The following is a 22,799-nucleotide window of genomic DNA, read 5'->3' on the forward strand; positions in this document are numbered from 1 at the left end:
CTTTTTGCTTTGTTTAAAAAAAAAAATCAGGGTATCTACAGTATTTAGGGTATACTGTATATATGTATATGTATGAATGTTTTTCCCATTTTATTAGAAGTTAAAGTTTTACTTTAAGGTTTTAGTAAAAAAAAAAAAATTCTTTTAAATATGTCTATAGTATTTATTTATTGTAGTTTCAGTTATAGTAGAGCATCAAGTTAAACTAAATAAAAATGAAAAATGTAGCTGACGTCACACACGACCTTGCCAATCAGATCAACGTGTGATCGTCAACCAGTGGATCTAAGCTGAGAGAGTGAGTGGAGACGGGGCTCATTTGCATATTCATAGAACAGCGTATACTAAATGAGGCAAGGGTGTGAAGTTACGTTCAAGATTTAAGACATGATGATTTTATTTTCAAGGGAAAAAACGTTGAAATAACTTCATACGTTATACTAAATAACTAAGTCCATGTTCCCAGGACAACAGTGAAAATGTTCAACATACAGTCAAAGCGAAATTTACTCAGACACCTTCAATATTTTCTTGTAGCCTATTATTAAAGTTTATTCGCTATAGTTTAAATGGTAATACAATATGAGCAGAACTATTGAATCAGTTTATATTTGACTGGTTTTGTCCGTCCTTTTGTTAGACTCTCACACATGAATTATGTAGAATATCTGTCAGCTGTTAAATTTAACTAAACTATTTGATAATATCAGTTTAGCTTCAACCAGTGACCAAGCAATGCGAATGTTGTTCAGTCTGTGGTGTAGAAAAAACATTCAAGAAAAATATGTTCAGGTCAAAGTGTCTGAATAATTTTTGGTCCCAAATGTGTATACATTTTTTACTGGTAGTCACTTTATTCAGCTCTCCTTACCTTACTTACATAAATGAACTAGTGTCCTGCACTACACTAACAAGTATCAACAATTATATTTGGTGTCTGAATATATATTTTTTATAGCTGATTTTTGTAAATTTAAGTTTCATATTATATATTTTAAGCTTTATATTTCTTACAGTTCAAAATATTGCGGCAGTGACACAATGTCCTTTTATTGGACCAAATGATTGGCATCGTTTTTTTCCCCAGGACAACAACAGTGAAAATGTTCAATACATGTATTTATTTTATAAAACAGTGAACATTTAATCGACTCAATACCATCATTCATAAAGTCCCGTCCATTTTAATAAACATAAAAAAGGGACAGGTCTCTTTCTACGTTGGCTAATCACAACTCACAACAGCTTGATTAATGCCTGTCAATCACTCCACACATCTGTCCGCCTGGCCAATGGGCTGAGCCGTGGGCGGGGCTCAGTCCGTGTGGGCGGAGTCTGTGTCGATGGCTACGGGAAGCGCAGCTGCATGAACGATCATCTCACCGATCCTGCGTCCGTGTTTTTCACCCGCGATTCCCGGAACACGGAACACCCCGCGGGGCGACGAGCGAGCAAGTGAGGGATTGCGGGGCCGCGGAGGTGCGGCGGAGAGCCAAGCCAGGAAAGGACGCCCGAGTCCGGGTTGATGCTGGCGGCCCGTCCGCCCTTTAAACACGGATGCTTCTGCGTTCATAAGCGATCGCCGTTTATCCGCGAACACATCGGACGCGTTAACGTCCACTATTTTCACTCTCAAAGCCGATCGGCAGGCGTCAATCGCACGAACGGACCGTGAAAGCCGAGGCGCGGCAGGAGCATCATCTTCCTGCGGGTCTCCAGCGCCTGACAGGCCCGGAGACATGGGCAACACGCCGGCCGCCAAACGGGGAAACGAGATGGAAAGCGGTGAGTGTCTTTAAAGCTTTCCAATCATTCTGTTTAGTCATGATCGATCATGGCGATCGGTTTCATCATCAGATGCTCAGATTCCAAGGGAATATATTCGTGCATGTGTGAGGCTTCAGCAAAGAGAGAGAGAGAGAGAGAGAGAGAGAGAGAGAGAGAGAGAGAGAGAGAGAGAGAGAGGGGATGCTGATGCTGTCATGGCGATTCCTGGCTTAAACAATGTGTTGATGCTTTAATAAGCGCTTCGTTTGGGGTTTTTGTGTGTGTATGTGTATGCTGTACTTGGTATATAACATATCAAGAATGTTTATTCGACAGATAAGACTCTATATGTTTGTATTTGATGGGTCCAGATGTGTACAATGTGTACAACCCCTTATATTCAGGGGTCCACGTATCAAAATTTGATATTTATTGACATCTATGATGGTTACGGCCCTGCTGGTTGAAATGTTTAACCCCGGGTTATGACACGGGTCATACTAACCCTGGTTTAGCCTAGAAAGTAGGTTGTCAGATTTTAAGATTTCACACTTTAGACTTTACACATGTAGGCTAAAACCCATCAGGGTATGATCATTATTTGCTTATTTACATTGTTACATCTTTAAGTCTTTCTAGTTTGGAAATCAAATAAAAATTGTTGACGGCATCATCTTGCATTTTTTTTTTTTTTTGTCCAATAAAAGGCGCTCTGAAATGATCCCATCACGGCTCGCAGCTGTGACGTGAACCAGAGGATACTGGCTAGTGATGTTAATGAATACATATTCGCTAAAGCCCTCGATATGTCCCACCAAACCTTCCTGTTTCAGTGTGAAATGTCAAAACGGGAACAAAAACCGCTCAGCCGTTTCCCTCGATGCTGACGCTTGAGAGTTTCGGTGACTGTACAAAATGAATTCATATTTTTTTGAGGCAGGAATTATTTGATGATTGGTTTGTCTTTTGTGAAACAACTCAATGTAATGCAAAAATTGCTGCTGTTAACCCCTGTTCATACAAGTGTGAAACATTGCTTAACCAAGTGTCCTTTCACCCAAAAATGAAAATTATCCAATAATGTACCCTCCCCAGAGCCATCCTAGGTGTATATGACTTTCTTCTTTCAGCCAAACACAATTAGAGTTCCATTAAAACATATCCTGGCTCTTCCCAGCTTCATAATGGCAGTGAATGGGACCTGGTTTTCGTAAAAGTGCATCCATCCATCATAAAAGAGTTCCATACAACTCCCTGAGATAATGAAGGCCTTCTGAAGCCAAGCCATGCGTTTGTGTAAGAAAAATATCCATATTTAAACTTTATAATCTATAATCACTGGCTTCCGTTAACGGCCGTACGCGAGTTCCGGCAGACGAGTGACCTCTGAGCCGACGAGTGACCTCTGACCTGACAAGTGACCTCTGACCTGAAGAGTGACCTCTGAGCTGACACATGGCGTATTGACGAGGATAAGGATTGAGCAAAACACCGGTCATGAATTAGAAGTCTAAAACAAGAGAATTTGAGAGAAATGTGGGAGGAGCTAAAGTTTGTTTGAACCGCGAAAGGCGTCTATTCTCACTCTTCTACATTCTATGTCAAGAGGTCACTTTTCAGGTCAGAGGTCACTCTTCATGTAGCTATCCATAATAAAGGCTAGATGTCTTATGGCGGAGTCTCTATCGTCATCACCGGCGGCCATCTTGCCACAGGCAAGCTTTCTGGCGGGCTCTGTGGCTCCTGATGTAAGATGAGTGATCAGCACGAACACACTCTTATCTCGTTTGTTTTTTTCAAACAAACGGTTTGGTCACTCGTTGGGTCAGAGGTCACTCTTCCGCCGGAACAAGACTCTCATACAGCCGTTAACGGAAGCCAGTGATTATAGTTTATAAAGTTATAAATATGGATATATTTCTCCGTCTCGTAAGGAGTTTATGAACCCCCTGGAGATGTATGGATTACTTTTATGATGGATGGATGCACTTTATGGGTTCAAAATCTAAGGTACCATTCATTCCCATTATAAAGCTTGGAGGAGCCAGGACCATTTTTAATATAACTCCGTGTTCGTCTGAAAGAAGAATGTCATGTACACCTAGGATGACATCAGGGCGAGTAAATCATGGGCTAATTTAAAATTTTGGGTAAACTAATCCTTTAAAGGGATACTCCACTTTTTTGGGTGAAATAGGCTCATTCTACAACTCCCCCAGAGTTAAACTGTTGAGTTTTACCGTTTTTGAATTCATTCAGCCGATCTCCGGTTCTGGCGGTACCACTTTTAGCATAGCTTAGCATTCATCATTGAAGTGCACTAGACCATTAGCATTTCTCCAAAAAAAAATTACCAAAGCGTTTATATATTTTTCCTATTTAAAACTTGACTCTTCTGTAGTTACATCGTGCACTAAGACCGATAGAAAATGGAAAGTTGCGTTTTTTTTCTAAGCTGATATAGGAACTATACTCTCATTCCTGCGTAATAATCAAGACCCTTTAGTGCCTGAAAATAGTCCCCAGCTTCCAACGTGACTGGGACTGGGAAGTTTGTGTAGTCATTACGCCTGCTGCACTGAGAGTTTGTGGTTTTTATGTGTGCTGAAAAGAGCATGGCTTGGGAAAAGAGGCTAACTTGGCATGACGATTGTGCAAATAGGGCTTGAGGAAAGTAGTTTGACATTTTAGCGTCATGTTGCGTTGATCAATACACCATTTCATGTTGCATATCGATTGGTGTCGTAGCAGCAAACACTGAAAATGATCGTAGACTATCTTTGGTCGCAAGACCGTCTTTGAACGCTTCACATTGTACGATGCAGAACCACCACAGAAATTTCCACGACTGGCCACCTTTCGTCTGGGAAAGCCCAAAACCACAGTGTGTAGCGGGCGTAACTCCCATTAGCAAAACTCTGCTGCCTTGAACACACTGTTCTTCCCCGCTGGCCTACTGTGGGCTTGTTGTGCTATTCAACTTGCAATTTGTCTTTTTGCTTACTTTATATCTTTCTGCGATATTTAGTTTGTGGGAAAATCTGCGGAATGGATTTTGAAGCTGAAAGGTTAAACTGGATTCACTTTTATTGTAAGCTGAAGTTGAATCAACTTTTTTGCATTGCTGAATTTGCCAAGTTATCAATATCCATTCAACTTATTCAAATTCAACACATTAAGCTTTTTTTGGCTTGTATTTGTAAGTAGTAAGGTCCGAGAGGCTGCTGTATTGTGAGTAAGTAATGACTGAAGGGCGTTGTTAGGCTCGACGCGAAGCGTAGTAACCCCTTCAGCTGTCACTTATTCACGAGACAGCACTTGCCTCAGTACCTGATTGCTTTTATAAAACGGTTACCACACAATAAAAATATTAAAGTAAAAAAAAATATGTATTAGTGCAACTTTCATGAAGTAAAATCACTAAAAGCCTTCCTTCCGCTAGAGAAAAAATAGTCCCTGACCGTGAACATCAACAACGTTGCAATGTGTAATATGCATGAAAGCTCAAATAAACACAACATAGCAACTGCAGTGTCGCGCGGTGATACACAGAACCGTTGGGTGAAGTGGTCGTAGCCGAGTTTCATCATGAATAAAGCATAGCTATTGACCAATCAGAATCAAGGATTGGAACTAACCGTTTTTTAATAAATTTTTAGCGAGAACGTGAAGTAAAAACACCTTGATTTTATTCAAAGGTCCAAAACTACTATTACTACTATTTATATGGCCAAAAAAGTACATTTTAATGTAAATACTTGCAAAAAAATGTATATAAACATTAGTTGTCACTGTATCTCCCAATAATAGTAAGATTCATATTTAAATGTATCGTTTTATGATCAAAACTCAGTAGTTTTTATTGTGGAGGAATACAATGACGATTTAGATAAGCCTGATGATCATATTTGATGGCTCACATTTTGATGAATGGATAATCAATAAGTTGCTTTAGTCCAGTAAGTGTTCGTCTTTTAATATTACTAACAATATAAACGTTAGTCTTACATTCACTTTATACAAATCATTAACCTTTTAAAATGATACTTTTACTAGCTAAAAAAGTATAAACTGTCAATCAGTAGATTGTGTGCGACGGGTTTTGATCATTTAGTGGCATTAGAAATCAAACATGACGTTGCTTCTTGTAATGTTGAGTGTGTTTTCCGTCTCTTCCCACAGTTAAAGAGTTTCTGGCCTTCGCCAAAGAAGATTTCCTCAGGAAATGGGAGAATCCTGCACAGGTGAGAGGATATAAAGCTAATGTGAATTCAGAATTCAGTTAATGTGAGGCAAGCTTGTAAAGGTGTTTTCTGTTTATAACTGAGGCCAGTTAGTCTGAAACATATGGAAGCTTGTTTCCGCCACAGAATAAAACATTTTAAAAGGTAATTGTGAATTTTTATCTCGCAAATGCAACATCTGACATCTTTCCTCAGAAATGTGAGATATAAACTCGCAATTGCGAAAGACTGACTTTTTTCCTCAGAATCGTGAGTTTATATCTCAATTTTGGCTTTATATCTCCAAATTGCGTGTTATAAAGTCAGACTTACGAGATATTAACATGTAATTCTGAGAAATAAAATAAAAAGTCGCAATTAATTCTTAAAATGTTTTATTATCTATAACACAGAACTGTGACTTTATATCACAGAATTTTGAATATATGACTCACAATTGAGTTTTTATCCCACAATTATGATCCTTTTTCTCACAACTGCAACTTTATATCACTTTATATTAGGGCTGTCAAACAATTAATCATGATTAATCCCATCTAAAATAAAAGTTTGTGTTTACATAATTTATGTGGGTGCACTGTGTATAATTATTTTATATATAAATACACACACATGCATGTATATTATTTAAGAAATATTTTCATGTATATACTGTATATAGATTTATATATAATTTAATAAATATAAATATTTTATATATAAATAATATTTTTTTCTTAAATATACATGCGTGTGTGTGTGTGTATATATATATATATATATATATATATATATATATATATATAATTATGCACAGTGCACCCACATATATTATGTAAACACAAACTTTTATTTTGGATGCGATTAATCGTTTGATACTTTATATAGATGTAAACTTACAACTGTGAGAAAAAAATTGTGAGATAAAGTCACAATTACCTTTTTAATGTGAAATAAGGTCTAAAAACTGTCTTTATGAGCAGATGTCGTTCTGATTAATGGGATAATGGGATAGAGTAATTTAGCATCGGTGATAAACGCACATAAACATGCTAAAGCCCGGAGGCGTGTGTCCGCAGAACACGGCAGGCCTGGAGGACTTCGAGCGGCTGAAGACTCTGGGCACCGGCTCGTTCGGCCGCGTGATGCTGGTCAGACACCGAGAGACCGGCCAGCACTACGCCATGAAGATCCTCAACAAACAGAAGGTGAGCGAGGCGTACACACGGACGCTGTAATGCAGAGTTCACACACCATGTTCACAGTAGTCGGGTCAGTGTCCAATTCTGTACGACTATCTGGTGTATCATTCAGTCGCTGCTGTGTCTATTTCACACTACAGGATTTTACGCCTGATTTGCCTGTTAACGAACTCGCAGACGGGTCAGGCTGTAATCGCGTGCAAAACGCGTGTAATCGCCAATCTTATACTAAAAAAATACTAAACAATGCTTAAAAAATGATCACTGATGCCAGAAAATGATCTAGCATGCTAATATCTGGAGCTGCCGGGCGACTCGATTGCCTGTGGTGTCGCGACGAGATCAGCTTGTTATCACAGTATACTGGCCTTTTGTATTTGTAACCATCGTTGCCAAACCACAACACTGCTTTTTCATTATAAATATGTTTTACTCTCAGTCCCTGCTGCCCGCGTGTGTTATCCATCCTTTCACCCATATTCTGTATTGGTTTTTTTTTCTGGGTTTCTAAACAGATCATTGTGCAAATAACTTTTTTTTTGGTACTTTCCTGTTATCCGGACCCCACGATGGGCTACCCCTAACCCCGCCCTAAACCTAACCGTCACTGGGGTTAAGACCAATCAGGGACGATGGCCTACCCTTAACCCCACCCCTAAACCTAACCGTCACTGGGGTTAAGACCAATCAGGGACGATGGCCTACCCTTAACCCCACCCCTAAACCTAACCGTCACTGGGGTTAAGACCAATCAGGGACGATGGGCTACCCCTAACCCCACCCCTAAACCTAACCGTCACTGGGGTTAAGACCAATCAGGGACGATGGCCTACCCTTAACCCCACCCCTAAACCTAACCGTCACTGGGGTTAAGACCAATCAGGGACGATGGGCTACCCCTAACCCCGCCCCTAAACCTAACCGTCACTGGGGTTAAGACCAATCAGGGACGATGGGCTACCCCTAACCCCGCCCCTAAACCTAACCGTCACTGGGGTTAAGACCAATCAGGGACGATGGGCTACCCCTAACCCCGCCCCTAAACCTAACCGTCACTGGGGTTAAGACCAATCAGGGACGATGGGCTACCCCTAACCCCGCCCCTAAACCTAACCGTCACTGGGGTTAAGACCAATCAGGGACGATGGGCTACCCCTAACCCCGCCCCTAAACCTAACCGTCACTGGGGTTAAGACCAATCAGGGACGATGGCCTACCCTTAACCCCACCCCTAAACCTAACCGTCACTGGGGTTAAGACCAATCAGGGACGATGGCCTACCCCTAACCCCGCCCCTAAACCTAACCGTCACTGGGGTTAAGACCAATCAGGGACGATGGCCTACCCCTAACCCCACCCCTAAACCTAACCGTCACTGGGGTTAAGACCAATCAGGGATGACTAGTTCCGAAATGGTATATGGTGGGGTCCGGATAACAGGATAGTACCTTTTTTTTTCAAACTTTTTTTCAACCGCCAATTTTGTCTCAGCGACCATATTCAAATAAACACCTATTTCGCGGCATTTCCCATTCAACTTCTCGCACATGTTTTCGTGACAAAACGTGGTTTGGGGACCGGATCGAGTCGTTGGGTGACAGGGTTGTTGTCCGCTCGTGTAGTGTGTGTGTCCCCATAGATATCCATAATAAAGCCTAGAAGTCTTACGGTGTAGTCTCTATGGTCATCACCGGCGGCCATCTTGTCACAGGCAAGCTTTCTGGCTCTGTGGTTCCTGATGTAAGATGCGTGATCAGCACAAACACACTCTTAAGGCCTCTTCACACTGGGACGGCGATATTTGCCGACGTTTAACGCCTTGTGACTAAACAAAGGGCGGCAATGTGAGTGTGCATACCGACGCGAAAAACGGCACGCGTAAAAGCGTCATTTAGAAAAGAAAAAAAAACGCCTCGGGTTCGTTTTTTTGGTTTGACGCGCCGCGTTAAAAACTATCCGACCAATGAGATTGGCGCTTTTGCTCACGTGTGTGGAGCTTCTGAAGTTACAGTAAAACACAACTTGGGGGCGCTAAAACACAAAAGCTGATATTTGATATTTGGAAAAATGTGTAATTTAATTGTTTACTGCCGTTGAATAACACAGGGAGGCAGGGTTTATGAGCTATACTAGGACCGGCCACCGGGGGGCGATCGAGGCGTTTCGGCTTCACTTTTCAGGGCTTGGGGATTTCAGCATTTGTCGGCGATCTCCCCAAACCTGTCGGCGATGCGTTTAGTAACACTGACTGTGTCTTCAGGTGGTGAAGCTGAAGCAGATCGAACACACACTAAACGAGAAGAGGATCCTGCAGGCCGTCAGCTTCCCCTTCCTCGTGCGCCTGGAGTACTCCTTCAAGGTGAGGATCGCTCAGGACATGATAACCGGATGATGGCGCGTGTAATGACGTGTGTGTGTGTGTGTGTGTTGCAGGACAACACTAATCTCTACATGGTGATGCAGTACGTTCAGGGAGGGGAGATGTTCTCACACCTGCGCAGAATCGGCAGATTCAGGTGAAGATCTGTTCATTCCTGAGGGGAAATGGGCCATTGGTTGTTTCTATGGGGTCGCCGGCCAAAAGTATAGATTTACTTATTGTAGAGTTTAAGGAAAGATATCACGAGTGTTGTAATGTTAAATGTCAGTAACATTTTAAAGTGAGCTGTTCATTCATAAATCCGTAAGGTCTTTCCTTCAGGCTGTGGAAACACAAACCGGGAGATGCAGAAAAGGGGCGGAGCTACAGAAGCTCTTAAAGGGCCAGTTCACCCAAAAATGAAAATTCTGTCATAATTTACTCGTGTCGTAACAAACCTGTTCTAACAAACCACAAAATATATTTTGAACATTATGGGTACTCAAACCATTGACTTCCATAGTAGGAATAAAAAGTCAATGGTTGCTGTAAACTGTTTGGTTACCCACATTCTTCAAAATATCTTCTTTTTGTGTTTTATATTTTGGGTGAACGATCCCTTTAAAGTCCCCCTGTAGTCAATCATTTTATCCCTTAATACTCATGTTTGATCACCGAAATTACATAAAAAGTTTTTTTCTGTAAAAAAATTGTTTTCATGCCTTAAAATATCTTGAATGTAACTTGACACCCTTGCCTCATTTAATATGCACGATTCTATGATTATGCAAATGAGCTCCACTAACTCACTCAGAGATCCACTGGTTGGCGATCACACGTTGATCTGATTGGTTACAAGGTTGTTTGTGACGTCAGAAACACCAGCGATTCCAAACCGTGTTTTTGAGACTGTCACTGCAGTTTTAAGCAATGCTGTCCACTTATGAATTTACACACAGTGTGTCTTAAAACGTATTAATAACACCACAGAGACATATAAACAACATTAAAAGTGGATTCTTTTCATTTAAAATAAGTATTTGCTTCGGATTTATGCTTACTATTATCATCATTTTAAAAATCTCCTCTAATACAAAAGATTTAAAAACAACCCACATTTTAGAACAATTTTCAAATACATTATTGGTGTTTTTCCGTCACTATCTGGTTCAGTTCAATCTTAAAAATCACAATGTCAGGCATTTAAGCAAAGCCTTTAAATCAAGCTGTTTCAAGGTTGATGACAAGTGTGTGCAAACCTCGTAGTTCACATGTGCAATTACAAAAGAACAAATGCTCAGAATGAAAACTGGTCATATTTATATTTATTTTAACTCAGATTGAATTGCATGTGTGTAAATGAGAACAAAAAACAAACAAACAAAAAAACACAGACATTTGAGATTAAATGTTTACTTTTTTTGTTAGCAATAGCATCTGTTTTTGGCCTCTTTAAAATGAGACTCCAAATGCTAAATGTGATCTGACCTACATCTAAAAAAAGCATGTATGGTTCCGTGAGGAAACTTTCACAACTGTTCTATTGAACAAACGGTTCTTTACAGTGGAAAATGATTCTTTAGATTCTTTAGATTCTTCACATTAAGAAAGAACTCTTCACTGAAAGGTTCTATGAGGAACTAAAAACGGTTCTATGACATCACTGTGGAACATGTGTCTATGACATCACCAGCAAACATATGGAACCTTTATTTTGAAGTCGGTTTCAGTTTAACTTGTACGTTTTTTAATCCTCATAAAAGTTGGCCAAAAAATTAGACGTCATTTTATCAACAATAGATTGTTATGTAACAGTCGCCCCAGCAATCTGCATGTTTGTGCTTGATTTCTTTGGCTTTAACTCGAGTTCGTCGAGTTTAAACAACTTTGTGTTTAAAGAACCAAACGAGGACTTCCGGTGAACCTCGAGGATATCTGACTGAAAGCTATGCTAATGAGAGATTTATTAGTGGTTTGCAGTGACATTGTGTCCAAATGCAGTAAATGACTGATGAGGTTCAGTCCATCTGTTTTATTCCGGCTGATGCCTTTATGTAACGGTGTGTTTTCTTCCGGGCGTTTGCTCTCTCTCTCTCTCTCCGCAGTGAACCCCATGCACGCTTTTATGCTTCACAAATAGTTTTGACGTTTGAGTATCTGCATGCCCTTGACCTGATCTACAGAGACCTTAAACCAGAGAACCTCCTCATCGATCAGCAGGGATACATCCAGGTAAACACACACACACACAACACTTCAAAGTCAAGATACACTCATATTTATGACTTAGTAAAAACACATTTAAAAATAAGACTTCTCTCATTTGCCAATGTGACTGCCACAGTTTTGTCTGATTTCACTCAGAGATTAAAAAAAACTCTAGATTAAACTGAACAAATGTTGTGTTGGATGAAGCGAAACATAAAATTAATTAATATTAGGGCTGTGCAAATATTACTTGTGATTAATCACATCCAAAATAAAGGTTTGTTTACACAATATATGTGTGTGCACTGTGTATAATTATTTTGTATACATAAATATACACACATATGCATGTATATATTTAAGAAAATGTGTTATTCATATATAAAATATTTATATTTATATATAATATAGATTATGTATTTATATAAATACAGTATTTACATGCAATAATTCTTAAAAATATACATGCACTCATTTGTATTATACAAAATAATTATACACAGCACACACACACATATATATTATGTAAAAACAAAGTTTTATTTTGGATGCGATTAATCGCAATTAATCTTTAATTTATGTTATATTTGATATTTATATTTAATATCATATAATATGTAGTCAGAATCTGAAATTAATATGAAACACTTTGGACTCCCAGTCTTAAATTTCTTTATTAGTATGGATAATAACCTAATTTGTAATATTTATCGTTACTTTATAAAGAAAACATCAACATTTGTGACCTGATACATCAGTATTTATTTTAGTAAGTATCTTTCTCTTAATATTGTGTCCTTTTGGAAAATATTTTATGATCAAGCACAGATTATGACAAATTCTGCATTAGATGAACAGAAACATATTTAAGTAAATGTGATTTTTCCTGTAACCGAAAAGTGAGGAGAAAAAAAAGAAATCAGGTTTGTGTGTGTGTGTGTGTCATGATCTCACCATTACTGCCCTCTTATGGCTAATATGAGAATGCCATGAAAGAAGTGTGTCATAAATCTCAAGTGTGTGTGTGTGTTCCAGGTGACAGACTTTGGCTTCGCGAAGCGGGTGAAGGGCCGCACGTGGACGTTGTGTGGGACCCCGGAGTATCTGGCCCCGGAGATCATCCTCAGCAAGGTGATCCCTCACAATGCAACACAAATATAGCACTCGCATTATAATTAATAAAGCGTTTTAATCACCGCGTTCAACCTGTAGATGCTCTTGTGCTGCACAGCTGCTCCAATCACGTCGTCTGTCGGAATAACCTCATTTAATATGCTAATATAATAGACGCTACTGCTCAAAAGGACAATAATTACATTATTCAATCATTTTTCTATGTTTTTGAAAGAGTCTCTTCTGCTCACCAAGGCTGCATTTATAGTGAAATATTATTACAATTTAAAATAAGTGTTTTCTATGTGAATATATATAGTAAAGTGTCATGTATTCCTGTGATAAAGCTGTATTTCAGCATCATTACTCCAGTCTTCAGTGTCACATGATCCTTCAGAAATCATGAATAATGTGCCGAAACATTTCTGATTATCAATGTTGAAGAAAGAACAGCATTTATTTGAAATAAACGTTTTATTTTACTAGGGCTGGGCAACCATTAATCGCGATTAATCCCATCCAAAATAAAAGTTCGTGTTTACATAATAAATGTGTGTGCTGTGCATAATTATTTTGTATATAAAAATTCACACACATGCCTGTATATATTCAAGAAAAATTTGTTATTAATATATAAAATATTAATATTTATATTTAATATAAATTATTATATAAATGCAAATATTTCTTGAATATATACATGCATGTGTGTGTATTTTATATATACAAAATAATTATACACAGCACACACACACACACATATATATATATATATATATATATTTAAACACAAACTTTTATTTTGGATGCGATTAATCGCGATTAATCGTTGCCCAGCCCTAGATTTTACAATCACATTTGATCAATTTTAAGCATTTATTGCTGAATAAAAGTCTTTTTTTTATTGTATCTTAACCCAAACTTTTGAATGGTCGTGTCTCCGATTTTCTGGGGTTTTTTTTAGATCAACTGTTTTCAACATAATAATCTATAATAATAATCAGAAATTACGAAATTATTATTTCGTTTATAATAATAATCAGATAATAATCAGAAATGTTTCCTGATCCTCATATTATTCATGATTTCTGAAGGATCATGTGACACTGAAGCCTGGAGACTGCAGCTTTATCACAGGAGTAAATTAACATGAAGATTTCACAATATTACTGTATATTGATTAAATAAAAGCAGTATTTGTGAAAATTAGAGACTTGTTTTTTCAAAAACATATTTCCAACTTATGACCGATTATTCTGAATTATTTCATTTGATCTGTTTGAGTTTTGAATAACTTGCATCTGATCTCATCCCTCCTCTACTAGTGTAAATCCACTTACCATGAATATACTCAGTTGTTGTTCGACTTTACAGTGTTTGATTGTGTGTGTGGTAGGGTTATAATAAGGCGGTGGACTGGTGGGCTCTGGGTGTGTTGATGTACGAGATGGCTGCTGGTTATCCTCCATTTTTCGCCGATCAACCCATTCAGATCTACGAAAAGATTGTCTCAGGAAAGGTAATTTTGCCGAGGCTCGACAAAACAACAGTATATCCGAGATTCTCGTCTTCAACCTGACCCAGCGTGTTTCCTTCCACAGGTACGGTTCCCGTCGCACTTCAGTTCGGACCTGAAGGACCTGTTGAGAAACCTGTTGCAGGTGGACCTCACCAAACGCTTCGGAAACCTTAAAAACGGAGTCAACGACATTAAAGGACACAAGTGGTTCTCCACTACTGACTGGATAGCCATTTACCAGCGGAGGGTGAGAAACACACCCCTTCATCGCTGACCGTACATGACGTACTGGACAGGGTTTGCGTTCACACTACCGTAACGTTCAGGAAAGACATCTGTTGTAATAGTCGCGTTTACGTTACACGTTTGCACAAAACTTGGGCGAAATTTTGTGACGCCGTTTCTGTTAACTGATGTTATGCGACTAAAACATCATTTTTTCCTCTCACGATAAGTCATGTAAATAATTATGGCGATGGATGTTGTGGGTTTACGTATATCCCAGCCACCGCACTGGCCATTTTTATTAATGGAGGAGACGTAGGTGTGTTATCCAAGCGTTAAGGGATTGTGGCATTTCTTTATTGTTTAGAATCCAGTATTCCTGTAACTCTTTTGTCTTTTATGAGTTTAATGATAAACTCGTCTTCTGTCAAAACACACTTGCGCCATCTTTAAAGAATGATTTTGCAGTTTCTTTCCATTTCGCAGTTGTGCGAAAAATTCCTTTTTCGAATTGCCATCTTAAGCGTAAAAACATTTGTGCAATATATGGGAGTTTTTGCTAAATTGACGTTTTTATTTCAAATTTCAAAAAAATATTACTACTGTATTTTTTTTTTTACAGTAAAGCATTTGCAGCCAGCAGCCAGTTTTTTACTGTAACTTTAGTTCAGTGCCGTAAAGACTAAAATATTTCTAACATACTGTATATATACGGTACAGTACTAGCAACCACAGCTGCCAGTTTTTTACCGTAATATTTAGATCCCTGCCGTAAAACCTACAATATTATTACCATATTTTTTACGGTAAATCACTTTAAACACCCTGGCAGTTTTTTACCGTAAATTTAAGTTCGATGACGTAAAACATAAAAATTGCTACTGTATTTTTTTACGGTAAGTTGTGGTAAATGCAACGGTAAGGTTTTTTTTACAGTGTACTTTCAAAACTTGTACATTTAACAGTTTTTCACGGTATATAATAAGGGTATGTACTGTTAAGCAATTAACATGTATTTTCCGTTGCTTTTTTACTGTATTTTACCGTTGAAATTACGAACATTTTTTAGCGGGAAAAGAACTGCTGTCATGTAAAGATTTAGAAAGTAAGAACAAATAATCAAACTAAACAGCACAAATAAACACACAATAGATGCTTTTTAGTTTTTACATGTAGGTCTAACATTAGTTTTCAGTAACATAAACTGAATAAAGTAATCAAACGTAAAAATAACATTGCATATTTGACTATAAATAAAGATGAAAGATTATTAAAGCTACAAAAGCTATTGAGTCCAGAGCAGTGAGTGATTTCCTTGTCTTTTGTTGTTTGATTAACATTAAAAACACAAACCGCTATATAGAATATTAGGCTGCTGTCACTTTAAAACTGAATGCCCGGATCCAGTGATACTGTTACACACGTGTTGTCTTTCTCGACTGTTTATATTCAAGACATAACCAACAACACATATAGAATAAATCTGCTTTTGAAAGAAACGTGGCTTTTCAAATCACGATTGTATCAGTTACATCGTAACATGTGACTGAAAAATGTAAAAAGTTATTTGCTCTGATTTATCTTGTAATGAAACGAAGCAAAGTATTTATGCGCGAGTCATTGAATCATTCACTCAACCCGATTTTCTTTTTAAATAAGGAAGTAAGTAAACCTGCAGCAATTAACATTTTGTCAGAACTTCTAGTTAATTATATTATTTAGTTTAGTTGTCTGTTCAGAATCGTAATCTCTGTTCGAAACAAAAACATTGCTGTGCAGCTAAAATCCGCATATATTTTATGCTTTTTTTCTGTTTATAGATGTAATTTGAACAATAATATATGATCCATGTCAAAAGGGTTAATGAACAGAAACATCAAATATTCGGTGTGATTTTGCTGTTACTCAAAACAAAGGGGAGTGTAAAATATAAGCGAAGAAATACTTTATATTGTAAATATCAAGCATGAAATGTTTAAGATCAGGTAAATCTCTCTCTCTCTCTCTCTGTGTTTTGGCAGGTGGAGGCCCCGTTTGTGCCTAAATGCAGAGGGCCCGGGGACACCAGCAACTTCGACGACTACGAGGAAGAGGAGATCCGTGTGTCGTTCACGGAGAAGTGCGCAAAAGAATTTGCCGAATTCTAGAGGAAGAAACTATAGAAATCAGAGCGAGGGATATAGGTGGAGAAAGAGAGAGAGAGAGAGAGAGGAGAAAAAGTGCATGAATCTTAAAAACCGATCCTTCCTCCTGTAAAACAGCAGAGAAACCAGTGGAAGAGTCCAGAGAAGACCTCCAGGGATAAACAGTGAGGCCTTTATCATCTCCTCTATTTTAATCATGTTTGCAATTTTCTCTCTTTTTTTTTTTTTTAAATCTCTGTTCATGTGATATTAACCATGATGGATTCGATAGGGTGTAATTGTTGGCCTGTGGACTGGGATTGTTGTTGCCGCACAAAAAAAAAACAAAAAAACAGACTGGATTAGTTAAATCTCTAATCTTGAACAGTCACCACTAAGGTGCAAGTTCTCCACTAGGTCACCATAACAACCATACTAAAAAATAGTAGAAAAACTACAAAAAAAGAACGATAAAAATATGTATTCCTGTGTAATAACCGAAATATTTTTGGTCCTGTATACTGTCATGTGTTTCTTTATTCTTAAAATGCACTGAAAGGGACGACGAAGTGAAAATGGCATAGAAAAGAAGCCATGATTTCATAATATGAGCACCTCTTTTCTTTTTCTTCTTTCAGCTGTAGGTCCACTGCGCTCTGTAAAATATTCACTGATGAACTTTGAACTTTCACCGTGCCATGAAATCCTACAAGTGTCAATAGTTTGGCTCATCAGTCGTTTCATTGATTCTAGCTGACAGATAGCAGTCGCGGGCGGACCGCGTCGAGGGGATGATTGTTTTCGTTTCGTTTGTTTAGTATTGTTAATACTATAATTGTTACGGTTCTCATTGGGTTATACATTTCTAATACCTGACGAAATCGCACACACACACTGTGCGTGATTGACACGGCGAAGTCTTGAGCCGCCGCATTGCTCTTTCCGTTTTTGCCATTTCTTCCCCCTTCATTCTTCCATTTCTGCATTTTTAAATAGGCAAAGTCTTCTCTCTGAATGGGCATCTGGCTCCTTTTTGGGTGAGAATTTCTTACACGCAACTCTCTAGGCTACAAATATCTCCTCTAAGCTGGAGGTGAACTCAGTGGATACCAGTGCTTACTCCTGAGGACATGGTTCAAGTTAATTGTGATATTTTGCACCACAAGAATCATTCCAATAAAGTATTACTATAAATACCAAACAGGTTTCACGTCCTTTATGTGTAAGTTTTAAGTAAGTTTCTCCCTGTCTGCAGCTTTTGTCCTATTTGTCATGCTGTCATACTGAAGTAGGAGTTCTGTCATGAAACTCTAGATGGCACAGACTGATCGGTCCTTAACTCAATCTGCTTGTAATCACATCATTCTCTGTAGGGCCCAGCTGATTGGTTCCTGCTGTATCAGTAGCCGATGATCTCGCTGCTCAACCTTCATACACTGATCAGCATTTGCTGTAACTGTTGCAGGACGCTTTCAGAAACCCTCCGCCTTGCTTCTGCTGTATAGATCTGCTACGAGTAATTCATGTATGCTATATTGTACAGCAACAGCATGTCTTGCTTGCTCACAGCAGCGTGTTTTGTATGTCTTTGCAGTAGCATACTTGTCCCATACTTGCTCTGCAGCAGCAATAACCAATAATCAATATCATCAGCAATAATCTACATCAACAGAAATAATCTACAACAACAGCAGTAATCAACATCAGCATCAATGACCAATGTCAGCAGCAATAATGAACCACAACAGCAATTACTAACTTCAGCATCAATAACCAACGTCAGCATCAATAGCCAACGTCAGCATCAATAACCAACGTCAGCATCAACGTCAGCAGCAATAACCGACGTCAGCAGCAATGACCAACGTCAGCATCAATAACCAACGTCAGCATCAATAACCAACGTCAGCATCAATAACCAACGTCAGCATCAATAGCCAACGTCAGCATCAATAGCCAACGTCAGCGGCAATAGCCAACGTCAGCGTCAATAACCAACGTCAGCGTCAATAGCCAACGTCAGCGGCAATAACCAACGTCAGCGTCAATAACCAGCATCAGCGTCAATAACCAACGTCAGCATCAATAGCCAACGTCAGCATCAATAACCAACGTCAGCAGCAATGGCCAACGTCAGCAGCAATGGCCAACGTCAGCATCAATGGCCAACGTCAGCATCAATGACCAACGTCAGCATCAATGACCAACGTCAGCATCAACGACCAACGTCAGCATCAACGGCCAACGTCAGCGGCAACAACCAACGTCAGCGTCAACAACCAACGTCAGCGGCAACAACCAACGTCAGCGGCAATAACCAACGTCAGCGTCAATAGCCAACGTCAGCATCAATAGCCAACGTCAGCGTCAATAGCCAACGTCAGCGTCAATAGCCAACGTCAGCGTCAATAGCCAACGTCAGCGTCAATAGCCAACGTCAGCGTCAATGACCAACGTCAGCATCAATGGCCAACGTCAGCATCAATGGCCAACGTCAGCATCAATAGCCAACGTCAGCATCAATGACCAACGTCAGCAGCAATAGCCAACGTCAGCATCAATGACCAACGTCAGCATCAATGACCAACGTCAGCATCAATGACCAACGTCAGCAGCAATAGCCAACGTCAGCATCAATAACCAACGTCAGCATCAATAACCAACGTCAGCATCAATAACCAACGTCAGCATCAATAACCAACGTCAGCATCAATAACCAACGTCAGCATCAATAACCAGCATCAGCATCAATAACCAACATCAGCATCAATAACCAACGTCAGCATCAATAACCAGCATCAGCATCAATAACCAACGTCAGCATCAATAACCAACATCAGCATCAATAACCAACGTCAGCATCAATAACCAACGTCAGCATCAATAACCAGCGTCAGCATCAATAACCAACGTCAGCATCAATAACCAGCATCAGCATCAATAACCAACGTCAGCATCAATAACCAACGTCAGCATCAATAACCAACGTCAGCATCAATAACCAGCATCAGCATCAATGACCAACGTCAGCAGCAATAACCAACGTCAGCATCAATAACCAGCGTCAGCATCAATAACCAACGTCAGAATCAATAACCAACATCAGCATCAATAACCAGCATCAGCATCAATAACCAACGTCAGCATCAATAACCAACGTCAGCATCAATAACCAACGTCAGCATCAATAACCAACGTCAGCGTCGATAACCAACGTCAGCATCGATAACCAACGTCAGCATCGATAACCAACGTCAGCATCGATAACCAGCGTCAGCATCGATAACCAACGTCAGCATCAATAACCAACGTCAGCATCAATAACCAACGTCAGCATCAATAAACCAGCATCAGCATCAATAACCAACATCAGCATCAATAACCAACGTCAGCATCAATAACCAACATCAGCATCAATAACCAACGTCAGCATCAATAACCAACGTCAGCATCAATAAACCAGCATCAGCATCAATAACCAACGTCAGAATCAATAACCAACATCAGCATCAATAACCAACGTCAGCATCAATAACCAACATCAGCATCAATAACCAACATCAGCATCAATAACCAACGTCAGCATCGATAACCAACGTCAGCATCGATAACCAACATCAGCATCGATAACCAGCATCAGCATCGATAACCAACGTCAGCATCAATAACCAACATCAGCATCAATAACCAACGTCAGCATCAATAACCAACGTCAGCATCAATAACCAACGTCAGCATCAATAAACCAGCATCAGCATCAATAACCAACGTCAGAATCAATAACCAACGTCAGCATCAATAACCAGCATCAGCATCAATAACCAACGTCAGCATCAATAACCAACATCAGCATCAATAACCAACATCAGCATCAATAACCAACATCAGCATCAATAACCAACGTCAGCATCAATAACCAGCATCAGCATCAATAACCAACGTCAGCATCGATAACTAACATCAGCATCGATAACCAACGTCAGCATCGATAACCAACATCAGCATCAATAACCAGCATCAGCATCAATAACCAACGTCAGCATCAATAACCAACATCAGCATCAATAACCAACGTCAGCATCAATAACCAACGTCAGCATCAATAAACCAGCATCAGCATCAATAACCAACGTCAGAATCAATAACCAACGTCAGCATCAATAACCAGCATCAGCATCAATAACCAACGTCAGCATCAATAACCAACATCAGCATCAATAACCAACATCAGCATCAATAACCAACATCAGCATCAATAACCAACGTCAGCATCAATAACCAGCATCAGCATCAATAACCAACGTCAGCATCGATAACCAACATCAGCATCGATAACCAGCATCAGCATCGATAAACAGCATCAGCATCAATAACCAACATCAGCATCAATAACCAACGTCAGCATCAATAACCAACATCAGCATCAATAACCAACGTCAGCATCAATAACCAACATCAGCATCAATAACCAGCATCAGCATCAATAACCAGCATCAGCATCAATAACCAACGTCAGCATCAATAACCAACGTCAGCATCAATAACCAGCATCAGCATCAATAACCAACGTCAGCATCAATAACCAACATCAGCATCAATAACCAATATCAGCATCAATAACCAACATCAGCATCAATAACCAGCATCAGCATCAATAACCAGCATCAGCATCAATAACCAACGTCAGCATCAATAACCAGCATCAGCATCAATAACCAACGTCAGCATCAATAACCAACATCAGCATCAATAACCAACGTCAGAATCAATAACCAACATCAGCATCAATAACCAACGTCAGCATCAATAACCAACATCAGCATCAATAACCAACATCAGCATCAATAACCAACGTCAGCATCGATAACCAATGTCAGCATCGATAACCAACATCAGCATCAATAACCAGCATCAGCATCAATAACCAACGTCAGCATCAATAACCAACATCAGCATCAATAACCAACGTCAGCATCAATAACCAACGTCAGCATCAATAACCAACGTCAGCATCAATAAACCAGCATCAGCATCAATAACCAACGTCAGAATCAATAACCAACGTCAGCATCAATAACCAGCATCAGCATCAATAACCAACGTCAGCATCAATAACCAACATCAGCATCAATAACCAACATCAGCATCAATAACCAACGTCAGCATCAATAACCAGCATCAGCATCAATAACCAACGTCAGCATCGATAACTAACATCAGCATCAATAACCAATGTCAGCATCGATAACCAACATCAGCATCAATAACCAGCATCAGCATCAATAACCAACGTCAGCATCAATAACCAACATCAGCATCAATAACCAACGTCAGCATCAATAACCAACGTCAGCATCAATAAACCAGCATCAGCATCAATAACCAACGTCAGAATCAATAACCAACGTCAGCATCAATAACCAGCATCAGCATCAATAACCAACGTCAGCATCAATAACCAACATCAGCATCAATAACCAACATCAGCATCAATAACCAACATCAGCATCAATAACCAACGTCAGCATCAATAACCAGCATCAGCATCAATAACCAACGTCAGCATCGATAACCAACATCAGCATCGATAACCAGCATCAGCATCAATAACCAGCATCAGCATCAATAACCAACATCAGCATCAATAACCAACGTCAGCATCAATAACCAACATCAGCATCAATAACCAACGTCAGCATCAATAACCAACATCAGCATCAATAACCAGCATCAGCATCAATAACCAGCATCAGCATCAATAACCAACGTCAGCATCAATAACCAACGTCAGCATCAATAACCAGCATCAGCATCAATAACCAACGTCAGCATCAATAACCAACATCAGCATCAATAACCAATATCAGCATCAATAACCAATATCAGCATCAATAACCAACATCAGCATCAATAACCAGCATCAGCATCAATAACCAACGTCAGCATCAATAACCAGCATCAGCATCAATAACCAACGTCAGCATCAATAACCAACATCAGCATCAATAACCAACATCAGCATCAATAACCAACGTCAGCATCAATAACCAACATCAGCAT

The 22,799-nt window shown here is 39.3% G+C and overlaps 1 protein-coding gene across 1 annotated transcript; it reads left to right on the plus strand.

Moving 5' to 3' along the window:
• The first annotated feature begins 1,309 nt into the window (after window positions 1-1,309).
• On the plus strand, window positions 1,310-17,940 carry prkacab (protein kinase, cAMP-dependent, catalytic, alpha, genome duplicate b). Its single transcript, XM_039647676.2, has 10 exons — window positions 1,310-1,785; window positions 5,950-6,011; window positions 7,070-7,198; window positions 9,453-9,551; window positions 9,626-9,708; window positions 11,657-11,783; window positions 12,795-12,890; window positions 14,269-14,391; window positions 14,474-14,638; window positions 16,638-17,940. Exons 1-10 carry the CDS (start codon window positions 1,740-1,742, stop codon window positions 16,761-16,763), a joined length of 1,056 nt encoding a protein of 351 aa, XP_039503610.1. The 5' UTR covers window positions 1,310-1,739; the 3' UTR covers window positions 16,764-17,940.
• Window positions 17,941-22,799: the final 4,859 nt, after the last annotated feature.

Source organism: Pimephales promelas, chromosome 6 (assembly GCF_988280905.1).
Source record: "Pimephales promelas chromosome 6, fPimPro1.hap1.1, whole genome shotgun sequence".
Taxonomy (NCBI): Eukaryota; Metazoa; Chordata; class Actinopteri; order Cypriniformes; family Leuciscidae; genus Pimephales; species Pimephales promelas.

Coding starts and splice junctions, on each gene's coding strand:
- prkacab (XM_039647676.2), top strand. CDS start 1,740: ATGGGCAACACGCCGGCCGCCAAACGGGGAAACGAGATGGAAAGCG. Junction 7,199..9,452: donor AGATCCTCAACAAACAGAAG/GTGAGCGAGGCG, acceptor CTGTGTCTTCAG/GTGGTGAAGCTGAAGCAGAT. Junction 12,891..14,268: donor CGGAGATCATCCTCAGCAAG/GTGATCCCTCAC, acceptor TGTGTGTGGTAG/GGTTATAATAAGGCGGTGGA.